We start from the raw sequence: 19,092 nt of genomic DNA on the forward strand, positions 1-19,092 counted from the left end.
ACCTCAGCCTGCCAGAGGTTCAACATTTGGTTGTATAACTTGAGGTGTCTGCTGAGAGGCGAACAGAGAGGTCTGACAGTCAGCTGCCAAGAAGAGGCTGGCAAACACTCCAGGCTTTTTGGTGGCTGCCTTCATCCTAGGAATAAAAGCCATTCCCCACAAAGACCTAATTCAGAATCAGCTAAATTCCAACATGGTGGAATGAATCTTCCACTATCTGAAATTCCTGCTAGAAGTAACATAAATCGTCTCTGGAAAGAGATCGTATCATTTGAAGTCTTAAATTATCCCTACAATTTTTCATGCTTAGTGGTCACCATCCAATAAAAATACCCTGACATGCAAATAGGTGAGAATTAACTAAAAATAAAGAGGAAAACAGACAATAGAAACATGACCACAAGATATCAGAAAACAGAATAGTCAGACAGACCTTTACACTAATTATGATTAATATGTTCCAGAAATTAAATAATAAGATGAAGAATTTCAGCAGATAACTGGAAACTATACAAGGAATCAAACGGACATTCCTAGAACTGAAAACACAGTAACTGACATGAACAACTCAGGAGATGGGTTTAGCACCTGATAAAATATGGCTGAAGAGAGAGTGGTTGGAAGATACCTCAAAGGAAGATATCCATGCTGAACCACAGAGAAGAAAAGAATCAAAAACACAGAGTAGCATGTAAGAGACATAGGGGATAAAGTGGAAGAGCCTCATAAATTCTGTCACTGGAGCACCAGAAAGAGAGGAGGGAGAGAATGGGCAGGGGAAGATCTAAAGAGAAAACATCTGAGAATTTTCATAAACTGGTATGAAAACCCAAATATATACCAGCATTAGGATTTACATTAAACATAAATGGACTAGACATTAATGCAATTAAAAGACACAGGTTTTCAGTCTAGACAAATTCCCCAGTCATTCTCTGTTGTCCTCAGTATGGCTCACCAGGTGTCCCTGGTCTGAGCCTACTTATGTTTCCATCCTTTTCTTTGTTTGCTTGTTTGTTTGTTTTTGAGATGGCGTCTCACTCTGTAGTCCAGGCTGGAGTGCAATGGTGTGATCTCAGCTCACTGCAACCTCCACCTCCAGGGCTCAAGCGATTCTCGTGCCTCAGCCTCCCAAGTAGCTGGGATTACAGGCACCCGCCACCATACCCAGCTAATTTTTTGTATTTTAGTAGAGATGGGGTTTCACCATGTTGCCCTGGGTGGTCTTGAAATCCTGAGCTCAGGTGATCTGTCCACCTCAGCCTTCCAAAGTGCTGGAATTACAGACATGAGCCACCTCACCTGGCCTCCATCCTCTTCTGATGTTTCCCCTGTATTATCCAATACCATAGCTAGACACCTGCTTCTTGATGGTATACACAATTTGTTTTCTGCAAAGGGCTGGACAACTAAAAAATAGTTATATCAATACCCGAAGGAAAACAAATTGAAAATAAATTCTACCAAAAAGACATATACACTCATACATATATATACATAAGTGTATATATATATATACACTCTACATATATACATAAGTGTATATATATATATACACTCATACATATATATACATAAGTGTATATATATATATACACTCATACATTATATACATAGTGTATATATATATATTACACTCATACATATATACATAAGTGTATATATATATATACACTCATACATATATATACATAGTGTATATATATACACTTATACATATACACCTAAGTGTATATTATATATACACTTATACATATATACACCTAAGTGTATATATATATATACACTTATACTATATACACTAAGTGTATATATATACACTTATACATATATATACTAAGTGTATATATAATACACTTATACATATATATACCTAAGTGTATATATATATATACACTTATACATATATATACTAAGTGTATATATATACACTTATACATATATATACTAAGTGTATATATATATACACACTTATATGTTCATTGCAGCACTATTCACGATAGCAAAGACACAGATTCAACCTAGGTGCTCATCAATGGTGGACTGGATAAAGAAAATGTGGTACATATACACTATGGAATACTATGTAGTCATAAAAAATAATGAAATCATGTTATTTTTAGTAACATGGATACAGCTGGAAGCCATTACCGTAAGGAAACTAATGCAGACACAGAAAACCAAATACTGCATGTTCTCACTTATAGGTGGGAGCTAAACATTGGGCACATATAGATATAAGGATGGGAACAATAGACACTGGGGACTACAAGAGGGGGCCAAATGTTAAAAAACTATCTATGGGGTGTTGCATCCACTACCTGGGTGATGGGAGCTGTACCCCAATCCTCAGCATCATGCAATATACCTTTGTAACAAACCTGCACATGTGCCCTCTGAATCTAAAAGTTGAAAAATAAAACTAAAAAATAGCTATATCAAATTTTTTTTCTCAGCTGGGCATGGTGGCTCACGCCCGTAATCCTAATACTTTGGAAGGCTGAGGTGGGTGGATCATTTGAGGTTAGGAGTTTGAGACCAGCCTGGCCAACATGGTGAAACCCCATCTCTACTAAAAATACAAAAATTAGCGAGGCATGATGGCAGGCACCTGTAATCCCCCCTACTCGGGAGGCGGAAGCTGGAGAATCACTTGAACCCGCGAGGCGGAGGAAGGTTGCAGTGAGCCGAGATTGCACCACTGGATTCTAGCCTGGGCAACAGAGCAAGATTCTGTCTCAAAAAAAACCAAAAAAAACCAAAAAACAAAACACCCCCCCATATATATATATATATATTTTTTTTTTTTCTCATATGAAAGAAGGAAAAAAATACTTTCCAGCAAATTGAAAAGACCATATTGCACTAATAGTTATAGCAAAAATGTGAAAAATGAATATAAAAACTGATAATTGGGGAGTGGCTGTAATAGGGCACAAGAGATCTTTTTAATATTGCATTGTAGCAATTTTTGGGGTGATGGAAATGTTCTAAATTTGGATTGTGGTGATGGAGTAGAACTCTGTAAATTTAGTAAAAATCACTGAATTGTACTAATAAATGTATTGTAAACTATACCTGAAAAAAGCTGTTTAAAAAAGTTCCTATGACAGACAACTCTATGAAGTAGATATCATTAGCCCATTTTATAGATGAGGAAATTGAGGCTAAGAAACATTAAGTCATTTACATTCAAAGGAAGCCGACGGGCAGTCAGTGTGCCCACTGTACAGATGAGGACACTGAGGCTGGACAGAGCATCATGCAGGACACAAAGCCCCACACCTTCAGGGAGCTGTACTCACTCTTCAGTGAGGCCACCCAGTCGGCCCAAGACGCCGCGGATGGTGCCCTCGTGGTCCTCCCGCAGGTGCGTCTGCAGCACGCTGGACAGCGCACACTCCTCCATCCACACCTGAACTCAGGACAGAGGGACAGAGCGGGTATGTGGTTACTCATTTCAACAATCCTCCTTGCTTGGATTGTGCATTTTGTTTCTTGTGTGTGTGTTTCTTTTTTAAATCCCTTTCTGCTCCGATTTCATTAACATTTTCTCTTGCATTTTCTTCTAAAAGCTTAAAATCTTTCCTGTTTGCATTTAGGGAAAATGCAGATGGGAAAAATTTTAAACACTTTAAATTGAAGTATCTAAAATTTATTTTCTGTGGAGTTAGGAAGGGATCTAATTTTCTCTGGATAAATGGATAATTAATTGTGCCAACAATGTTTATTAAATAATTTATTTTTTTCTGGCTTTCCTCCAATGCCACTTTGTCTTGTATAATTAACATATACACACACATCTTGTCCCAGCTTCTGTATTTTCTTCTATTGGTCTATTTCTGCACCAATACCATGATTGCTAACATTGCAGCAATTAAACATCAGTGCAGCGAGGGTAGGTCCTGTCTTATCCTCTTGTTCAAAGCGGCCTTAGCTATTCCTGGTTGCTTTTCCTTTCACATGACTTTTAGGATCAGCTGGTCAAGTTTAAAAAGACTCTTTGGAATTTTCTCATAATTGGATTGATTTTACAGATCAATTTGGAGAGAATCGCCATCTTTGCAAAACTGAGTTTTCCACCCTAAGACATGCCATTTATCTCAGTTTTCTTTATGCCTTCAATAACATTCTAAAAACATCCCCCTTAAGCTCTTACACATATTGGTCAACTTATTTTTAGGCATCATGTGGCTTTTATTCTGAAGATGATCTTTCTTTATCACTGGATGTTGCTGGTATGGAGGAAATCTACTGGTTTGGGATATTGATTTTGTATGTGGTGACATTTCAGAGCAATCTTCATAGTTGTGACAGTTTGTAGATCCTTCTGGCTTTTCAATAGAGACATTCATATTATCCACAAATATGGCGCACAAAATTCGATGTAGGAGCTTCTGCTCATCCTAATTGACTGTGTTGTTCAGAACAGATCTTTTCACAGCCTGACTTACTGTCTGATTGGTCTGTTATTTTCTGTGAGATGGCGTATTAAAATCTCCCACCATAGTTTCAATTTGTTCCTCTTTCAAGTCTGTCAAATTTTGCTTTAGGTGTTTTGTGGCTAAATTGTTGTACGTTACTCCCACACTGTGTAATGACTCTCTTCATGCCTAAAACATGTTTTCTGCCTAAAGTATAATTTGTCAGATCTTAGTATCATGCACTTTCTTTGGGTGGATATTTGCCTGGGATATTGTTTTCCTTCCCTTGGCTTTCTAACTTTTGATGATCTAGCTGTGTCTCCTGTAATGCCACATAGCTAGATTAGGAAATGTGTTTTTAGCAATCGAAGTGGATCTGCTAGTGTTTATTGTGGCTAATGGTATGCTTGGACTTATTCCCACCATCCAATCTGGTGTTTTCTAGGTATTATGAAAAGTGCATTCTTCCCCACTTGTTTTTCTCTTTTATTGGATTCACCATCTTTTAGGTCTCTAACCTGCATTCTGGGATACTTTTTTCTCTCCCTTGAAAGTCATATATTCTGCTTTGTTATTTTACTCTGTCAATGCACTGCAAAGACCATCAGAGTTCCCCTGCGGCTGAACAGATTGGGTTATCACTTGATGCAGCGAGGGAGAATGTGTAAAAGGGTTAGAAAGGCCCAGGTGTGGGCTGTGGGAGGTGATCTGGGGAGAGTTTAATGAAGCCAGGCTTGGCTCAGCCAGGACGGGGTGTCTGGGCATGTCAGGGGTGGGGAGTTGGACGATGTCCATGTTTGGTCTGTGTTCAGGTATGGTGACAGGTTGGCCTCATTTTTGGCTCCGTCTTTCACGTAACAGGGGAGCCTCATCTTGTTGATGCTCAGTGGTTGGTTGTTCAATAGGAGAACACCCAGGCCCCGCTGTGAGTAACGGGCTGGCTGCTGGATGGGAGGCGCTGTTCTTTACTCTCCCATGTGATTACTCTTCAGGTTTTAAGTTGTCTATTTAATTTGTAAATATAAAGTTAATGCTTCTGCCCTCCTCCAGACTAGAAGGAGAAAGAGGATTCCAGTGTTCTCTCTGCCTTCTGGGATACTGCTCTCCATTATTGTGGTTCTGTGCTGTTTTCTAAATTCTTCATCTAAACTGTTCATTTCTAAACTCTTCAGTTCATTGTTTGAACCATCAATGTTCCTTTGCCGGTATGATTTGTCATTTCCCTCACTCCCTCTGTTCTCACTGTTTTAAAAATTGCCTATTTTATTTCTACAGAATTAGATACGTTCTACTTCTATAGGATTTTGTCATCCTATTATCCATGTCTCTTCTTCCATGTTTTCTGTCTCTTTAGATCTCTAAGCTGTCTTCTGGGACCACCTTCTCACATTTATCTTCTAGTTCACACACTGTTTCTTTAGCCACCATTTAATCTGCTATTCTGTTAACTAATCCAATTAGATTTCTGTTTTCATTACTATAATGTTCTTTTGTCTTCGAGACGGAGTCTCACTGTCGCCCAGGCTGAGTGATCTCCTGTGAGATCTCAGCTCACTGCAACCTCTGCCTCCTGAGTTCAAGCAATTCTCCTGCCTCAGCCTCTGGAGTAGCTGGGATACAGGTGCCTGGCACCAGGCCCGGCTAATTTTTGTATTTTTAGTAGAGACGGGGTTTCACCATGTTGGACAGGCTGGTCTTGAGCTCTTGACCTCAGGTGATCCACTCACCTCGGCCTCCCAAAGTGCTAAGATTACAGGCGTGAGCTACCACTCCTGGCCTCATTACTATAATTTTCATTCATAAAGTGTACTTTTTCAATGTATTGTTTTGTTTCCTAGTATCTTGCTTTTAGGGCTATTAATCTCCTCTGCTTTTAAAAGAACATACATTACAAGCACATTCTAACGAGGTCCAAGGTCCCACAGCTAATAAACAGTGGGGCAGGAACTGAAATATACATCTTTCTGTCTACAAAGTTCAAATATTTTCTAAATCCACCATGCTCCTCCCTGACGATCTCACATCACCAGGAGATGCACCTAACTCAGCAAGACCATGCTACAACCAAGGACTCCATCCTTAAGGTGAGAGTCCTTCCCTTTTCCATGGCTTTTTAAAAGGCTCTACCTCTGGCAGCCTGGAGATGGCGCACACTGCATTTGGAATGCAGATTGAACACAGCGGCCTGGACAGAAGCACCAGCAGCCTAGACTTCAGTTCTGGTGGATGCTGTGATCCACAACACTTGTGCTAAACTCTCACAAAACGACACTGTGCTATCTGGAACATTTCATTAAATCCCATCTCTGACTTCTCTTGTGAGGAGTTTACAATAATCTGTCAGACTGCTAGGGAAACCAGAACATTCTAGAAAATTCTGCAGTTTTTTTTTTTTTGAGATGGAGTCTCACTCTGTCGCCCAGGCTGGAGTGAGATGGCGCGATTTCAGCTTACTGCAACCTCCGCTTCCCGAGTTCAAGAGACTCTCCTGCCTCAGCCTCTAGAGTAGCTGGGATTACAGGTATGCACCACCACACCTGGCTAATTTTTGTATTTTTAGTAGAGATGGGGTTTCGTTGTGTTGGCCAGGCTGGTCTTGAACTCTCAACCTCAGGCAATCTACCCGCCTTGGCCTCGCAAAGTGCTGGGATTACAGATGTGAGCCACCACGCCTGACCAGTCTTGATTCTTTGAAAGGTGAGTTTGCATTGCCACTAAAGTATATACGGGTCTTTGCTGTGTGTTTTGAGAATGTAACTAAAACTAGCAACAGGATTTGATGATGATCGATAAGGTCAAGATCTCTGGACCAGATGGTGCCTGCAGTTGTCACACAAACCTCTTCAGCATTATCAAATGCAGGTTTGTAAATGCGGACGTTCAGAAGAGGTGCTTCCTCGGGCTAGAGTGCTGGTCATTGCTACCAGGTCACTTTGTGGCCTCGGGTAAGTTTTACTCTTTTTTTTCAAACTCTCATGTATTATGGGGAGAAAGGGAAAGAGCTATTGATTGATGCCTAGTATGTGCTGAAAATTTGGTAGTGTCCTCCTGGAAACAGGGAGGGTTTTTAGGTGGGGTGGGCTCTAAAATCAACTCCTGAGGGTAATACTGGAGTGCTGGGGGTGAGGGGGGCATTGCAGTTTTAAACAGCATGGTCAGGGTAGGCCTCGCTGTGAAGGTGACATGGAGCAAAGACCCATAGCAGGGTGGGGTGAGGCAGGAGCTTGGCTCCGGCAGGAGCCAGAGGAGTGCAAGGAACCAGTGGGGCTGCGGGGAGCATGCCGGTGCAGTCAGAGGACAGCCAGGGCCTGACATGGTGGGCTTTGCAGAGTGTGGTGAGGTCTGTGGCTTTTATGCTGTGGGGGTTCTGCAGAGAAGCAACATGATGTGACTTAGTGTTCCCTATCAAATCTATTGTGCTGACGACTGTAAGATGCCCAATTATTTCCGGTATCACTAACAGAGAAAAGTCACTGCCAATTAAATTAAAATGTATCTTGATTTCAGGGGTGTTAAAATATTTTTAAATGTGTATCCTAAAAATTAGTGGCATATAGGATGTCTTAAAACAGGTGTGTCCAATCTTTTGACTTCCCTGGGCCACACTGGAAGAAGTACTGACCTGGGCCACACATAGAATGCACTAACATGAATGAAAGCTCATGAGCTAAAACAAATGCAAAAAAATCTCATGATGTTTTAGGAAAGTTTACGAATTTCTGTTGGGCGCATTCAAAGCCATCCTGGGATGCATGCAGCCTGTGGGTTGGACAAGCTTGTGATAAAAGTATCACTTTGGGGGTTGAGAATGGAGGTAGAGCAGCTGGTCAGCTATTGCAGTAACCCAGACCAGAGTGGTTTTGACTAGGGTGCTAAGAGGGGAGGTGCTGAATAGTGGTCACATTCAGGATTAGACTGCAGGCAAAACCAATGGGATTTCTTGTTAACCAATGTAGGGTGTGAAAGAAAGAGGAGTCAAGGATGACCCCAAGGTTTTTGCTCCAATTTAGTAGAAAAACGGAGGAAGGCTTTGGGTAAGGCAGGTTGGCAGGAAGAGCAACAGCTCTTTTTGACACACGAATTTCTCAGATCTATCAATCATCTAAATGGAGACTTCACGTAGATCTGAGTTCAGGAACAATCCTGAGCTGAGGGTATAAATTTGGAAGCTGTTGGCTCTCAGTCCAATGACCCCTGAGGAACTGAAACCTGACAAGAGCCATGTGAGTGAGCATGGAAGTGACTCTTCTCCAGTCAAGCCTTCAGATGAGACTCCAGCCCCAGCCCAGGGATTGGATGTTGCCTTGTGAGAGGCCCTGAACAAAGGGCCCAGTTAAATTGTGCCTGGACCCCTGACCCACAGAAATTGTGAGACAGTAAGTGCGAGTTGTTTTAAGCTTCTAGTTTGGGGGTTACTTGTTACACAGCATTAGAAAACTAATACAGATGGTGTGTGACTGGATGGGATCACTGAGACAGTGCATGTAGATAAAGAAGAGGATTGGATACTGCACCCCAGGGCTCTCCAGTGTTCAGAAATTAAGGAGCTGGGAAGGGACCAGCAAAGGAGACTAACAAAGAGAAAGAAGTGAGCTGGGAGGAGGAGCAAGAGAGTCAAATGGGTGTTTCAAGGAGGAGGGAAGAGACCAGCTTGGCCAAACAGCACCACTGAGTCCAGTAAGAGGAGGCCTGAAAGCTCCGCACAGAGGAGAGCAGACTTGGTGATGAAATGATGAAAACCACCTGGAGTGGGGTGCGGCGAGAGAGGGAGAGGAGAGTGAGGTGGGGAGCCAGGATTCAAACTCAGACAGACTGCCTCTAGCACTGGTGTTCTTTACTGTTTATGCTAAGGAGTGTACCAACTGCCACATTCCCTGCCCCACTCCTATCCACTGGTGTGTTAGTTTCCTGTGGCTGCTATGACAAATTATTACAAATTTGGTGGCTTAAAACAATACTTATTACCTTACACTTCTGGAGATCAGAAGCCTGAAATGAGGGTCAGCAGGTCTGCACTCCTCCCCAAGGATCTGGGGCAGAATCCATTTTCTTGCCTTTTCCAGTTCCTAGAGGGCACCTGCATTCCCAGGCTCACAGCCCCTTCCTCCATCTTCAAGTCCAGCAACGGCTGCAGTCTTCCTCACTGCCTCACGCTGGCACTGATGCTCCTTTTTCACTTATAAGGACCCTTGTGATGACATGGGGCCCAGCCAGATCACAGGGAGAATATCCCCATCTCACGATCCTTTGCTTAATCACATTTGCAAAGTCCTTTTTGCCTCGTAACCAGACATATTCATGGGTTTTAGGGATTAGGATGTGGGTCTCCTTGGGGGGCCATTATAGCCGCCTACCGCAAGGGGACTGGGAGAAGCCCAGACATCTGCATTAGAGCAGATTAAATTTTGAGAAACACCATTCTACAACCTGTTCCAACAGTGTAATTCACAAATTCCATAATTTTTAACTACTTCCCTGAGCAATGGGATATGAAACAATCAACTGTCTTTTTGGATAGAAAACAATGTGGGAAAGGCAATTTGCAGTTGATGTTTTTGATTTTCCATGAATAGCTTCATTGGTGCTGTTCTTCTCATGACTAATATTTATCTGAACCACAGAGAGCTCATTTCTCCTTTTTTTCATCAATGAGGAAATATGGCAGGTAGATCTCTAATTATCATGTGTTAATTAATTAATTATTTTATTTTATTTATTTTGAGACAGAGTCCCACTCTGTCGCCCAGGCTGGAGTGCAGTGGCACCATCTCGGCTCACTGCAAGCTCCGCCTCCTGGGTTCATACCATTCTCCTGCCTCAGCCTCCCAAGTAGCTGGGACTACAGCCACCATGCTTGGTTAATTTTTGTGTTTTTAGTAGAGACGGGGTTTCACTGTGTTAGCCAGGATGGTCTCGATCTCCTGACTTCATGATCCGCCCGCCTCGGCCTCCCAAAGTGCTGGGATTACAGGCGTGAGCCACCATGCCCAGCTATCATGTGTTAATTTAAGGCAATTAAGTAATCAGTAAGTTAACTATGACATAGAGACCTTGAGAAAACAGTCTTGGGTCATACTTATGTAATCAGTTGATGAGGTAATTAACTCTCCTGCTTGCTTCCTGCATGCAAAACTCAGCCGGAAACCTTCCCCATATGCCAAGAAAAATTCACAATCATATGCTCACAAAGTAAACAAATAAAACATTACAAACAGAGCTGTGCATAGTCTACTATTTGCCTAAATTAACTTAAGACTCATAACCAGAGAGTTTTAGATGAATCATAGGTGTTTTGTCAGAAATGAAATTCTGGATTCCTTCACTGTCAATGCCATTAAATGAGTCAATAGATACTGTGCAAAAAGTCTTTTAAATGAGTCAATAGATACTGTACAAAACGTCTTAACTTGCATTATCTCCATGCAATCATTTGGATATTGTGACCCTTAGTTTTCACACAGAAGCTGGAGTTCTGACGTATTTTTAGCAAGCTGTGTAAAATCACAGAGTTGCAAGAGGTCAGCTCACTGGCTAAAGTCACACAGCCCGTTAACGTGCCTGCTCTGGCTCAAACCCATGTCTTAGGCTTCTGAGGTTACAGGCCTGGCTGCAAAACCACAATGGTCTCTAAAAGGCCCCTACATTCATTTAGTGGGTCCACTTCAGAGGCCCATTAGGCTTACTTGGTTTCTAAGACACCGAGGCTCAGATCCTGCTCCCTCCCCAGAGACTGTAAATGAATTGGTCTGCACCCCAGGATTTGGAATTAATTGGATGAATTCAGCTTCATTTAGATCCCTTAGAAGAATACAGGGCAAAGGCGACACTGTCATCATTTCCAAAGCTGCATTATTGTTGCTGGAAATGCAACAAGTTTTCCTGAACATTTGCCATATTGCAGCCACCGGGCTTTGAATAGGCAGTGTAAAGATGAAAATCAGGGTTGCCATCCTCAAGGAACTCAGCCAAATGCAGGAGACAGACAAGTCACCTATGACAGGGCAACCAGATGCTACTGACAGAGGACTGAATGAACTAGAAGGAGGTCTAAGAATTCATTCGGGCAGGCAACTAGGCCCTGTGCCTGTCCCCACAGCTGTGACTGGTCATGCGTTTGCACAATGCTTTCCTCTATCTACTTTGTACTTTCTATTGCCCCAAGGAATTGTTTTAGGAAATGTCTTTTAGACGGATGCATCAGTCAAACTGATCTTTTGTAACTAATTACAAACCCAACTTAAAGAAACAGGGCTTGTTTCTGACCATAAACATGTAGGGGCTGGCGGCTCAGGTCTACAGCAGTGGCTTAACAGCACCACCAGGTGCTCGGGGCTGTCTGAGACTGTTCCAACCGCTGGAGCCCACTAGGCTCACATAGGCTGCCTCTAGGGCAGAGAAAGACTGATACACCTCCAGGCCTCCCGTGCGTTCTAGGAAGGAAGAATGGGACACTGAAGAAGGGGGCTGCTCCAAGCAAAACCAGCTTTGGTATCAGGAAACAGAAGCGCTTTACCTTGTTTCAAAGGCCAGAGCAGTGTCACTCAGCCATGGCTAGTTGCAAGGGATAGGAATACAGAGGATGTTAGTTTCACAGTCGCTATGGGGCCGAAGGCAAGGGAGAAAGGACTTGTGGGCTGTCTTGGTAGATGCTGAATTTGGAAATGCCTTCTTTCATTTAACAGTTTTTAATTTTTTAAAGATAAAATCAGTGCAGGCCGGGCGCAGTGGCTCACGCCTGTAATCCCAGCACTTTTGGAGACTGAAGCAGGCAGATCACTTGAGTTCAGGAGTTTGGGACCACCCTGGCCCCCATGGTGAAACCCCATCTTACTGAAAACACAAAAATGAGCCAGGTGTGGTGGCACATGCCTGTTATCCTAGCTACTCGGGAGGCTGAGGCAGGAGAAGCGCTTGAATCTGGGAGGCGGAGGTTGCAGTGAGCTGAGATCGCACCATTGCACTCCAGTCTGGGTGACAGAGCAAGACTCCATCTCCAAAAAAAAAAAAAAAATCAATCTGCATTATTAGTTTCCCATTGCTGCTGTCCCACATTGCTACAAGCTGTGGCTGAAAACAACACAAATCTATTACCTTACAGTTTTGAGCCTAGGAGGCTGAAATGGGTCTTAATGGGTTAAAATCAAGGTGTCAGCAGGGCTGCGCTCTTTTTTGGAGGCTGTAGGGGAGAATGTGCTCCTTGACCTTTCCAGCTTCTAGAAACAGCCAGAGTTCCTAGGCTTACAGTCACAACATTCTGATCTCTGCTTAGGACATCAACCCTCCTTCTCTGACTCCCACCCTTCTGCCTGTCTCCTGTAAGAACCCTTGCAATTATGCTGGGCTTACCAGCACCCCTACCTCAAAATCCTTCACTCAACCACACCTGCTTTTTGCCATGTAAGGGAACACAGCGTAGATATCTTTGGGAGTAATGATTCTGTCTCAGCATAAATCCATGATCTTCATAATCAGACTCTCACTGAAAAACAGGAGTCCCGTGTGTGCCACTGCCCCACCGCCACCGAGCCCACTCCCTGTGAACCGCTTTCCTAACTGCCATTTGGTTATTTATTTCTCTCGTTCTAAAGAACAAGCTTTGCTGCTCTTCTTGATCGATTAACTTAAGGTATGATCTCCGACTTCCTGCTGAGGGAGATGATGGCTCTGCTCTCTCATCCCGTCCCCGTGGTGGGCCATTGTGAAAGGGAGGCAAGAGTCATCTCCGTAGAGCACCTACAATAGGCACTAGTGGGTGTTCAGGATGTAAGCTCTCTCACGCTTCTTCACGTGTTTCTTTTTTTTTTTTTTTTTTGAGACAGAGTCTCGCTCTGTTGCCCAGGCTGGAGTGCAGTGGCCGGATCTCAGCTCACTGCAAGCTCCGCCCCCCAGGTTTATGCCATTCTCCTGCCTCAGCCTCCCGAGTAGCTGGGACTACAGGCGCCCGCCACCTCACCCGGCTAGTTTTTTGTATATTTTAGTAGAGACGGGGTTTCACCGTATTAGCCAGGATGGTCTCGATCTCCTGACCTCGTGATCCGCCCATCTCGGCCTCCCAAAGTGCTGGGATTACAGGCTTGAGCCACCGCGCCCCGCCTCTTCACGTGTTTCTAAAATGCAGACCCCAGCCCCTGGGGTCCCAAATGCCCGCACCTGCTGGTCTTGCTCTTGGAGCTCCTGGAAGAGTTTCCACTGCTGCCTCCGGAAGCGATCTGACTTCCCCAGCTGCCAGGCAGCATTCTCCTGGACTTCCTGCCTCAAGTAGTCACATTCTTCTGGGGGGAGGCCAGTCATGCCAGGGAGCGTCTGAAGGAACAGGGCGTCCACGAACTTCTGGAAAGTGTCCATGGTGCTGCAGTACAGCTCCTGAAGCCGAGAACCACAGATGGGGTTACAGGTCATGGCAGGACCCTGTGTGGGGTCTGAGCTGCTCTCTGCCTCTCCTCCACAAGCCTCCCACAAGACACAGGGAGACCTACAGACAGGAACTCTCAAGTCACACATACGCAAGCGTGCATAGACACATATACAAGTCCACTCCCCCACATGCACACACACTTGTACACACAGACACATGCACATGTACTCATACACATATGCATGCAGACACAGGCACATATACACACATGCACATGCACACACACACACGAACACATGCATGCTTTCACACATTTGAGCCCTGCACACACTCCTACATACATCCATGCATAGACAAGTGCACAAATACACACATACACTCATATATACTTGCACAGTGACACACTCTTACACACACACACGCATAGCCTTGAGATGCACCCACTCTCAAGCTCCACTCAGCCAAGCTTCACAACTGTTCTCCTCGCCAAGCTTCACACCTGCTCTCCTCGCCAAGCTTCACACCTGCTCTCCTCGCCAAGCTTCACACCTGCTCTCCTCCCCCAGTGAGCTCTTCATCTCTGGCATCTCCTCAAAACCATCATTTGGGCCTCCCCTGGGTCACTGTCTAGATTATTTTCACAATCCCCACTAGTCTGTCTCCCCCTCCACCCTCCATGCTTAAGTGAGTTATTTTCATAAACTTCACGTCTTATCATGAGTCCTCCTGGCTCAAGTAATGTGGAAGATCTCTGTTCCCCTCACACTCAGGATCACCCAGCAGGGCTTCCGGGCAGCTCAGAGATGGCCCCAGTTGTCCTGCTTCTTGTCTCATCATTCTGTTGCCTTCATCCCACCTCCCCCACCCCGACATCTTTCTAAAAACTATGAAAAACAAACCCACACCATAATAATAATATTAAACACCTGTGAATCCACCACTCACATCTGTTTTTTTTTTTTCATTTAAAACATGGAACCTTACAGGTAGCTGGGCGTGGTGGCTCACACCTGTAATCCCAACACTTTGGGAGGCTGAGGCAGGCAGATCATCTGAGGTTGGGAGTTGAAGACCAGCCTGGCCAACACAGTGAAATCCTGTCTCTACTAAAAAATATAAAAATTAGCCGGGCATGGTGGTGCAGGTCTGTAATCCCAGCTACTTGGGAGGCTGAGGCAGAAGAATCACTTGAACCTGGGAGGCGGAGGTTGCAGTGAGCTGAGATTGTGTCACTGCACTCCAATTTGGGTGACAGAGACTCCATCTCAACAAACAAACAAACAAAAAACATGGAAGCTTACAGGTTAAGCTGGAATTCTTTATGGCTCCCTGCAATTCTTTTCCCCACCCTCTCAGTCTCAGACAGCCATCCCCATGAACGCAGTGACCCTCTCTCCAGTTTACACGTCTATACTTTCCCTGCATATCATGTTCATAAAGGTGGCTTTTGGTGTGTGTGTTCATTCACCCCATAAATGGCATCTCATTGCATGTTTCATTTTGCAGACGCTTTTTCTTTTGTTTTGTTTTGAGACAGGATCTTCCTTTGTCGCCCAGGCTGGAGTTCAGGGGTGTGATCACGCTCTCGACTTCCTGGGCTCAGGTGATCCTCTCACCTCAGCCTCCCAAATGGCTAGGACTATAGGAGTATATGCCACTATGCCTGGCTAATTTTTTATAATTTTTTGTGGAGATGAGGTTTTGCCATGTTGCTCAGGCTACTCTCGAACTCCTGAGCTCAAGTGATCTGCCTGCCTTGACCTCCCAAAGTGCTGGGATTACAGGTGTGGGCCACCACGCCCGGCCCAGAAGCTTTTTAAAGCCACTCCTTTTGCCCCATCTCCAATTACTTTCACACCTAGAATGGACTCTTCACCCTGAAAAATTCCTCCAAAATAATCCCTTCTCTGGAACCTTCCCTGGGCCACTAACATGGGCATTTCTGACCCTGAGCTCCCACCAGCTGTTTGGTTAGCCCACCAGGGTATCTAAGCCACAGTTTATCTGTCATCCCCCAAGACCACAGCTCCCCGATATGGCGGTTTTGTCACTAGTGTGCACCCACATGTCATATCCTCCCCAACCAAGCACATGCCGGCAGTCCCTGAATACGCCATGCCCCAACACAACTAGAGCACCCACATCCCCCTCTACCCAGGAACTCTCTTCGCATGTTCCAAAACTCAATTCAAGGTCTCCTTTTCTGGCAACGCCCCCTGACCACAAGGTCTCATTAGGTACAACGTGGCTTAGCTGAACATCTGCTTTCCTTCCTGGAGTCTGGAATCTTGATACATGACAGGAAAGAGGTGTGCCCGTATGACTGATTCCAACAGAATCCCTGGACTCTAAGCTCAGGATGGCTTCCCTGGAAGACAACATTTCACACACGCTACCGCAACTCATGTGAATTAAGTGCATCCCGTGTGACTCCATGGGGAGAGGATTCTGGAAACTTGTGACTGGTTTCCTCTGGATTTTACCCCTTGTAGCTTTTCCCTTTGCTGATTTTGCTTGGAATCCTTTCACTGCAGTAAGTCCTAGCCATAGGTACAACTATAGGCTGAGTCTGTGAGCTGTCCTAGTGAACCACTGAACCTGGTGGTCTTACGGACCCCAGAAGAGGTGCCCCTCCTTTGCTGCTGCCCCTCCAGCACTCACTACCCTTTGCAGGCACTGGCTGTATGACTGTCCTTCTCATGGACAAGACCACAGAGTTTTCTTCTTACTACCTTTTCATTTGCAGGGCCTAGCAGAGTCCCCAGAAAATGACAGGTGATAATAAATACAATTGTTAAGAATTACTAATTTGAGTCAAGAACACTGTTTTTGTATAATATCACTCAAGCCATACAACAGTTCAATCAAGGCATTCTATTATAATTATCATCATTTTATAAACGAGGAAACTGAAGCACAGAGCAGATGAGTAACTGGAACACAGTTTATAGATGGTAGGTCCTGGCCCTTGGACTCTTGGACTCATACCCTTAGCCAGTGTGCTACATGGATAATTGGTTTTTTGAAAGGAAAATAAACATATTCTCACACATGCACTTAGTATTGTGTATGTCCCTAGGTCATACTTGCTGTGCTCAATGAATATAAGTTAAATTTCATTCAAATCAATGTTAAATCAGCCTAATGAATGCCATACTCTTAAGCTCATGGCCAACCCTGACTTTGGTCAGAATAAAGTGATCATGACAAGGGCATATGGAACCCACATTCTTTTAAAAGATTCAGAGATTAGATTTCTGATATGGCTAACCAGATAACCTGGATCCATCCTTTCACTGGGAGTGAATGAAAAAGATAGGTGAACAAAATAATTATTAGGCCGGGCGCGGTGGCTCAAGCCTGTAATCCCAGCACTTTGGGAGGCCGAGACGGGCAGATCACGAGGTCAGGAGATCGAGACCATCCTGGCTAACACGGTGAAACCCCGTCTCTACTAAAAATACAAAAAACTAGCCGGGCGAGGTGGCGGGCGCCTGTAGTCCCAGCTACTCGGGAGGCTGAGGCAGGAGAATGGCGTAAACCCGGAAGGCGGAGCTTGCAGTGAGCTGAGATCACGCCACTGCACTCCAGTCCAGAAGACAGAGCGAGACTCCGCCTCAAAAAAAAAAAAATAATTATTATTATTAAATCTTCATAAAAGTTGCAAAGAGCTAACAAGATTGTGATGAGTACATGGGCCAAGGGCTGAGAAGACACAGCTGGAGGGGAATACTCAGCCTTTGGGCTGCTCTTACCTGGGGAGTGTTGGTGGATTCAGAGGAGATGACTGAACAGCTGAGCAGGTCTTTTGACAGCCTGAAGCTGTCAGGAGACAGAAGTTTGAGTTCATCATTCATTATGGGTAGGGGCCTGGTAAACCATTCCACACTTAGGGTTGGGACCCAAAAAGGCACACTGGAGAAATATTAGTGAAATGGAAGAGAACCAGCCTAGACTGGGTATGCAGACTGTAACCTGGAATCAAGTTATTTAGATTGCCCAGGATATTTTAAGCCCTGACTTTGAATTAAGGTGACGCTGGACCACTAGAGGTGCGATATCTGACAATATCATTGTATACCTGAAACTATTTCTACAAATAAATGTGCAAATTTTAAACATAGTACACAAAATATAAACAGACACATGAGGATATAAGATAACATAATCAAAGACCTACACAAACAATGGGCATCAGAAACAAACCCACAGGTATTTCAGAGAGTAATTACAAGTCAGCATGTAATTACAAGACATGGTCTTTAAAGTATCAATGGTTACTATGCTCATGAAGTTAAAAGCCACTCTTAAACATTTAAGCAAGGAGCTGGAAATTATAAAGAGTGACACTACTTTGTTTAAAAAGAGCCAACTAGCAGTTCTAGAATTGAAAAATATTGTCCAATATTAAGAACTCAATGTACAGGTTTAATAGCAGTTTAGGCACAGTTGAAGAGAGAATTAGCACCCTGGAAAATAGATCAGAAGAAACTAGCAGAACAAAGCAAGGGGAAACTAAAGGATGGAAAATATGGAGGAAAAGATAATGACATAGAAGATACAATGGGAAGGTCCAACATGTCAAACTGGAGTCTCTGAAGGGTTGGAGGGGAAGTCTGGGTAGAAGCAGTATTTGAAGAGATAACGAAATTTCCCAAACTGATGGAAGAAATTTACAGACAAGGAAACCAAGGCTTCCTGTTTACATGTAAAAGAGAAGTTAAATAAGTTGCACAAGGGGTCCAGTGCCCATGACCTTGATGCTACTTAGGTAAATGTTTTTTAAAGAATGAATGAGTGAATGAATGAATAAATGAATAGCCAGCACCTAGTAAACACAGGGTCACTTTTTGCTACATGAATAGCAGATAAAATAGTCTTTAAGAAAAATAAAACAGGCCAGGCGCGGTGGCTCAAGCCTGTAATCCCAGCACTTTGGGAGGCCGAGACGGGCGGATCACGAGGTCAGGAGATCGAGACCATCCTGGCTAACACTGTGAAACCCCGTCTCTACTAAAAAATACCAAAAAACTAGCCGGGCGAGGTGGTGGGCGCCTGTAGTCCCAGCTACTCCGGAGGCTGAGGCAGGAGAATGGCGTGAACCCGGGAGGCGGAGCTTGCAGTGAGCTGAGATCCGGCCACTGCACTCCAGCCCCGGCGACAGAGTGAGACTCCGTCTCAAAAAAATAAAAAAGAAAAAAGAAAAAAGAAAAATAAAACAAAACATGACTAGACACAAAGGGGTCATTTCCTAATGCCAAAAGGTTTAATTCACCAGAAAAATGAAAAAGTTATAAATTTGTATGTACTTAA

At 44.0% G+C, this 19,092-nt stretch overlaps 1 protein-coding gene across 4 annotated transcripts in view; it reads right to left on the reverse strand.

The window, feature by feature from the left end:
- EVC (EvC ciliary complex subunit 1) overlaps positions 1-19,092 on the reverse strand; it is a 101,238-nt gene that overhangs the window by 14,749 nt on the left and 67,397 nt on the right. For 3 of the 4 annotated variants that reach the window (XM_033213715.1, XM_033213714.1, XM_033213716.1), the window contains exons 12-13: positions 13,575-13,787; positions 3,306-3,415 (exon numbers count right to left, since the gene is read on the reverse strand). In XM_033213715.1, the coding sequence (XP_033069606.1) occupies positions 3,306-3,415; positions 13,575-13,787 (323 nt within the window). The remainder of the gene's footprint in view (positions 1-3,305; positions 3,416-13,574; positions 13,788-19,092) is intronic. The other variant, XM_033213717.1, reaches the window with a different exon arrangement.

Source organism: Trachypithecus francoisi, unplaced genomic scaffold, assembly GCF_009764315.1.
Source record: "Trachypithecus francoisi isolate TF-2019V2 unplaced genomic scaffold, Tfra_2.0 Lachesis_group1, whole genome shotgun sequence".
Classification (NCBI taxonomy): Eukaryota; Metazoa; Chordata; class Mammalia; order Primates; family Cercopithecidae; genus Trachypithecus; species Trachypithecus francoisi.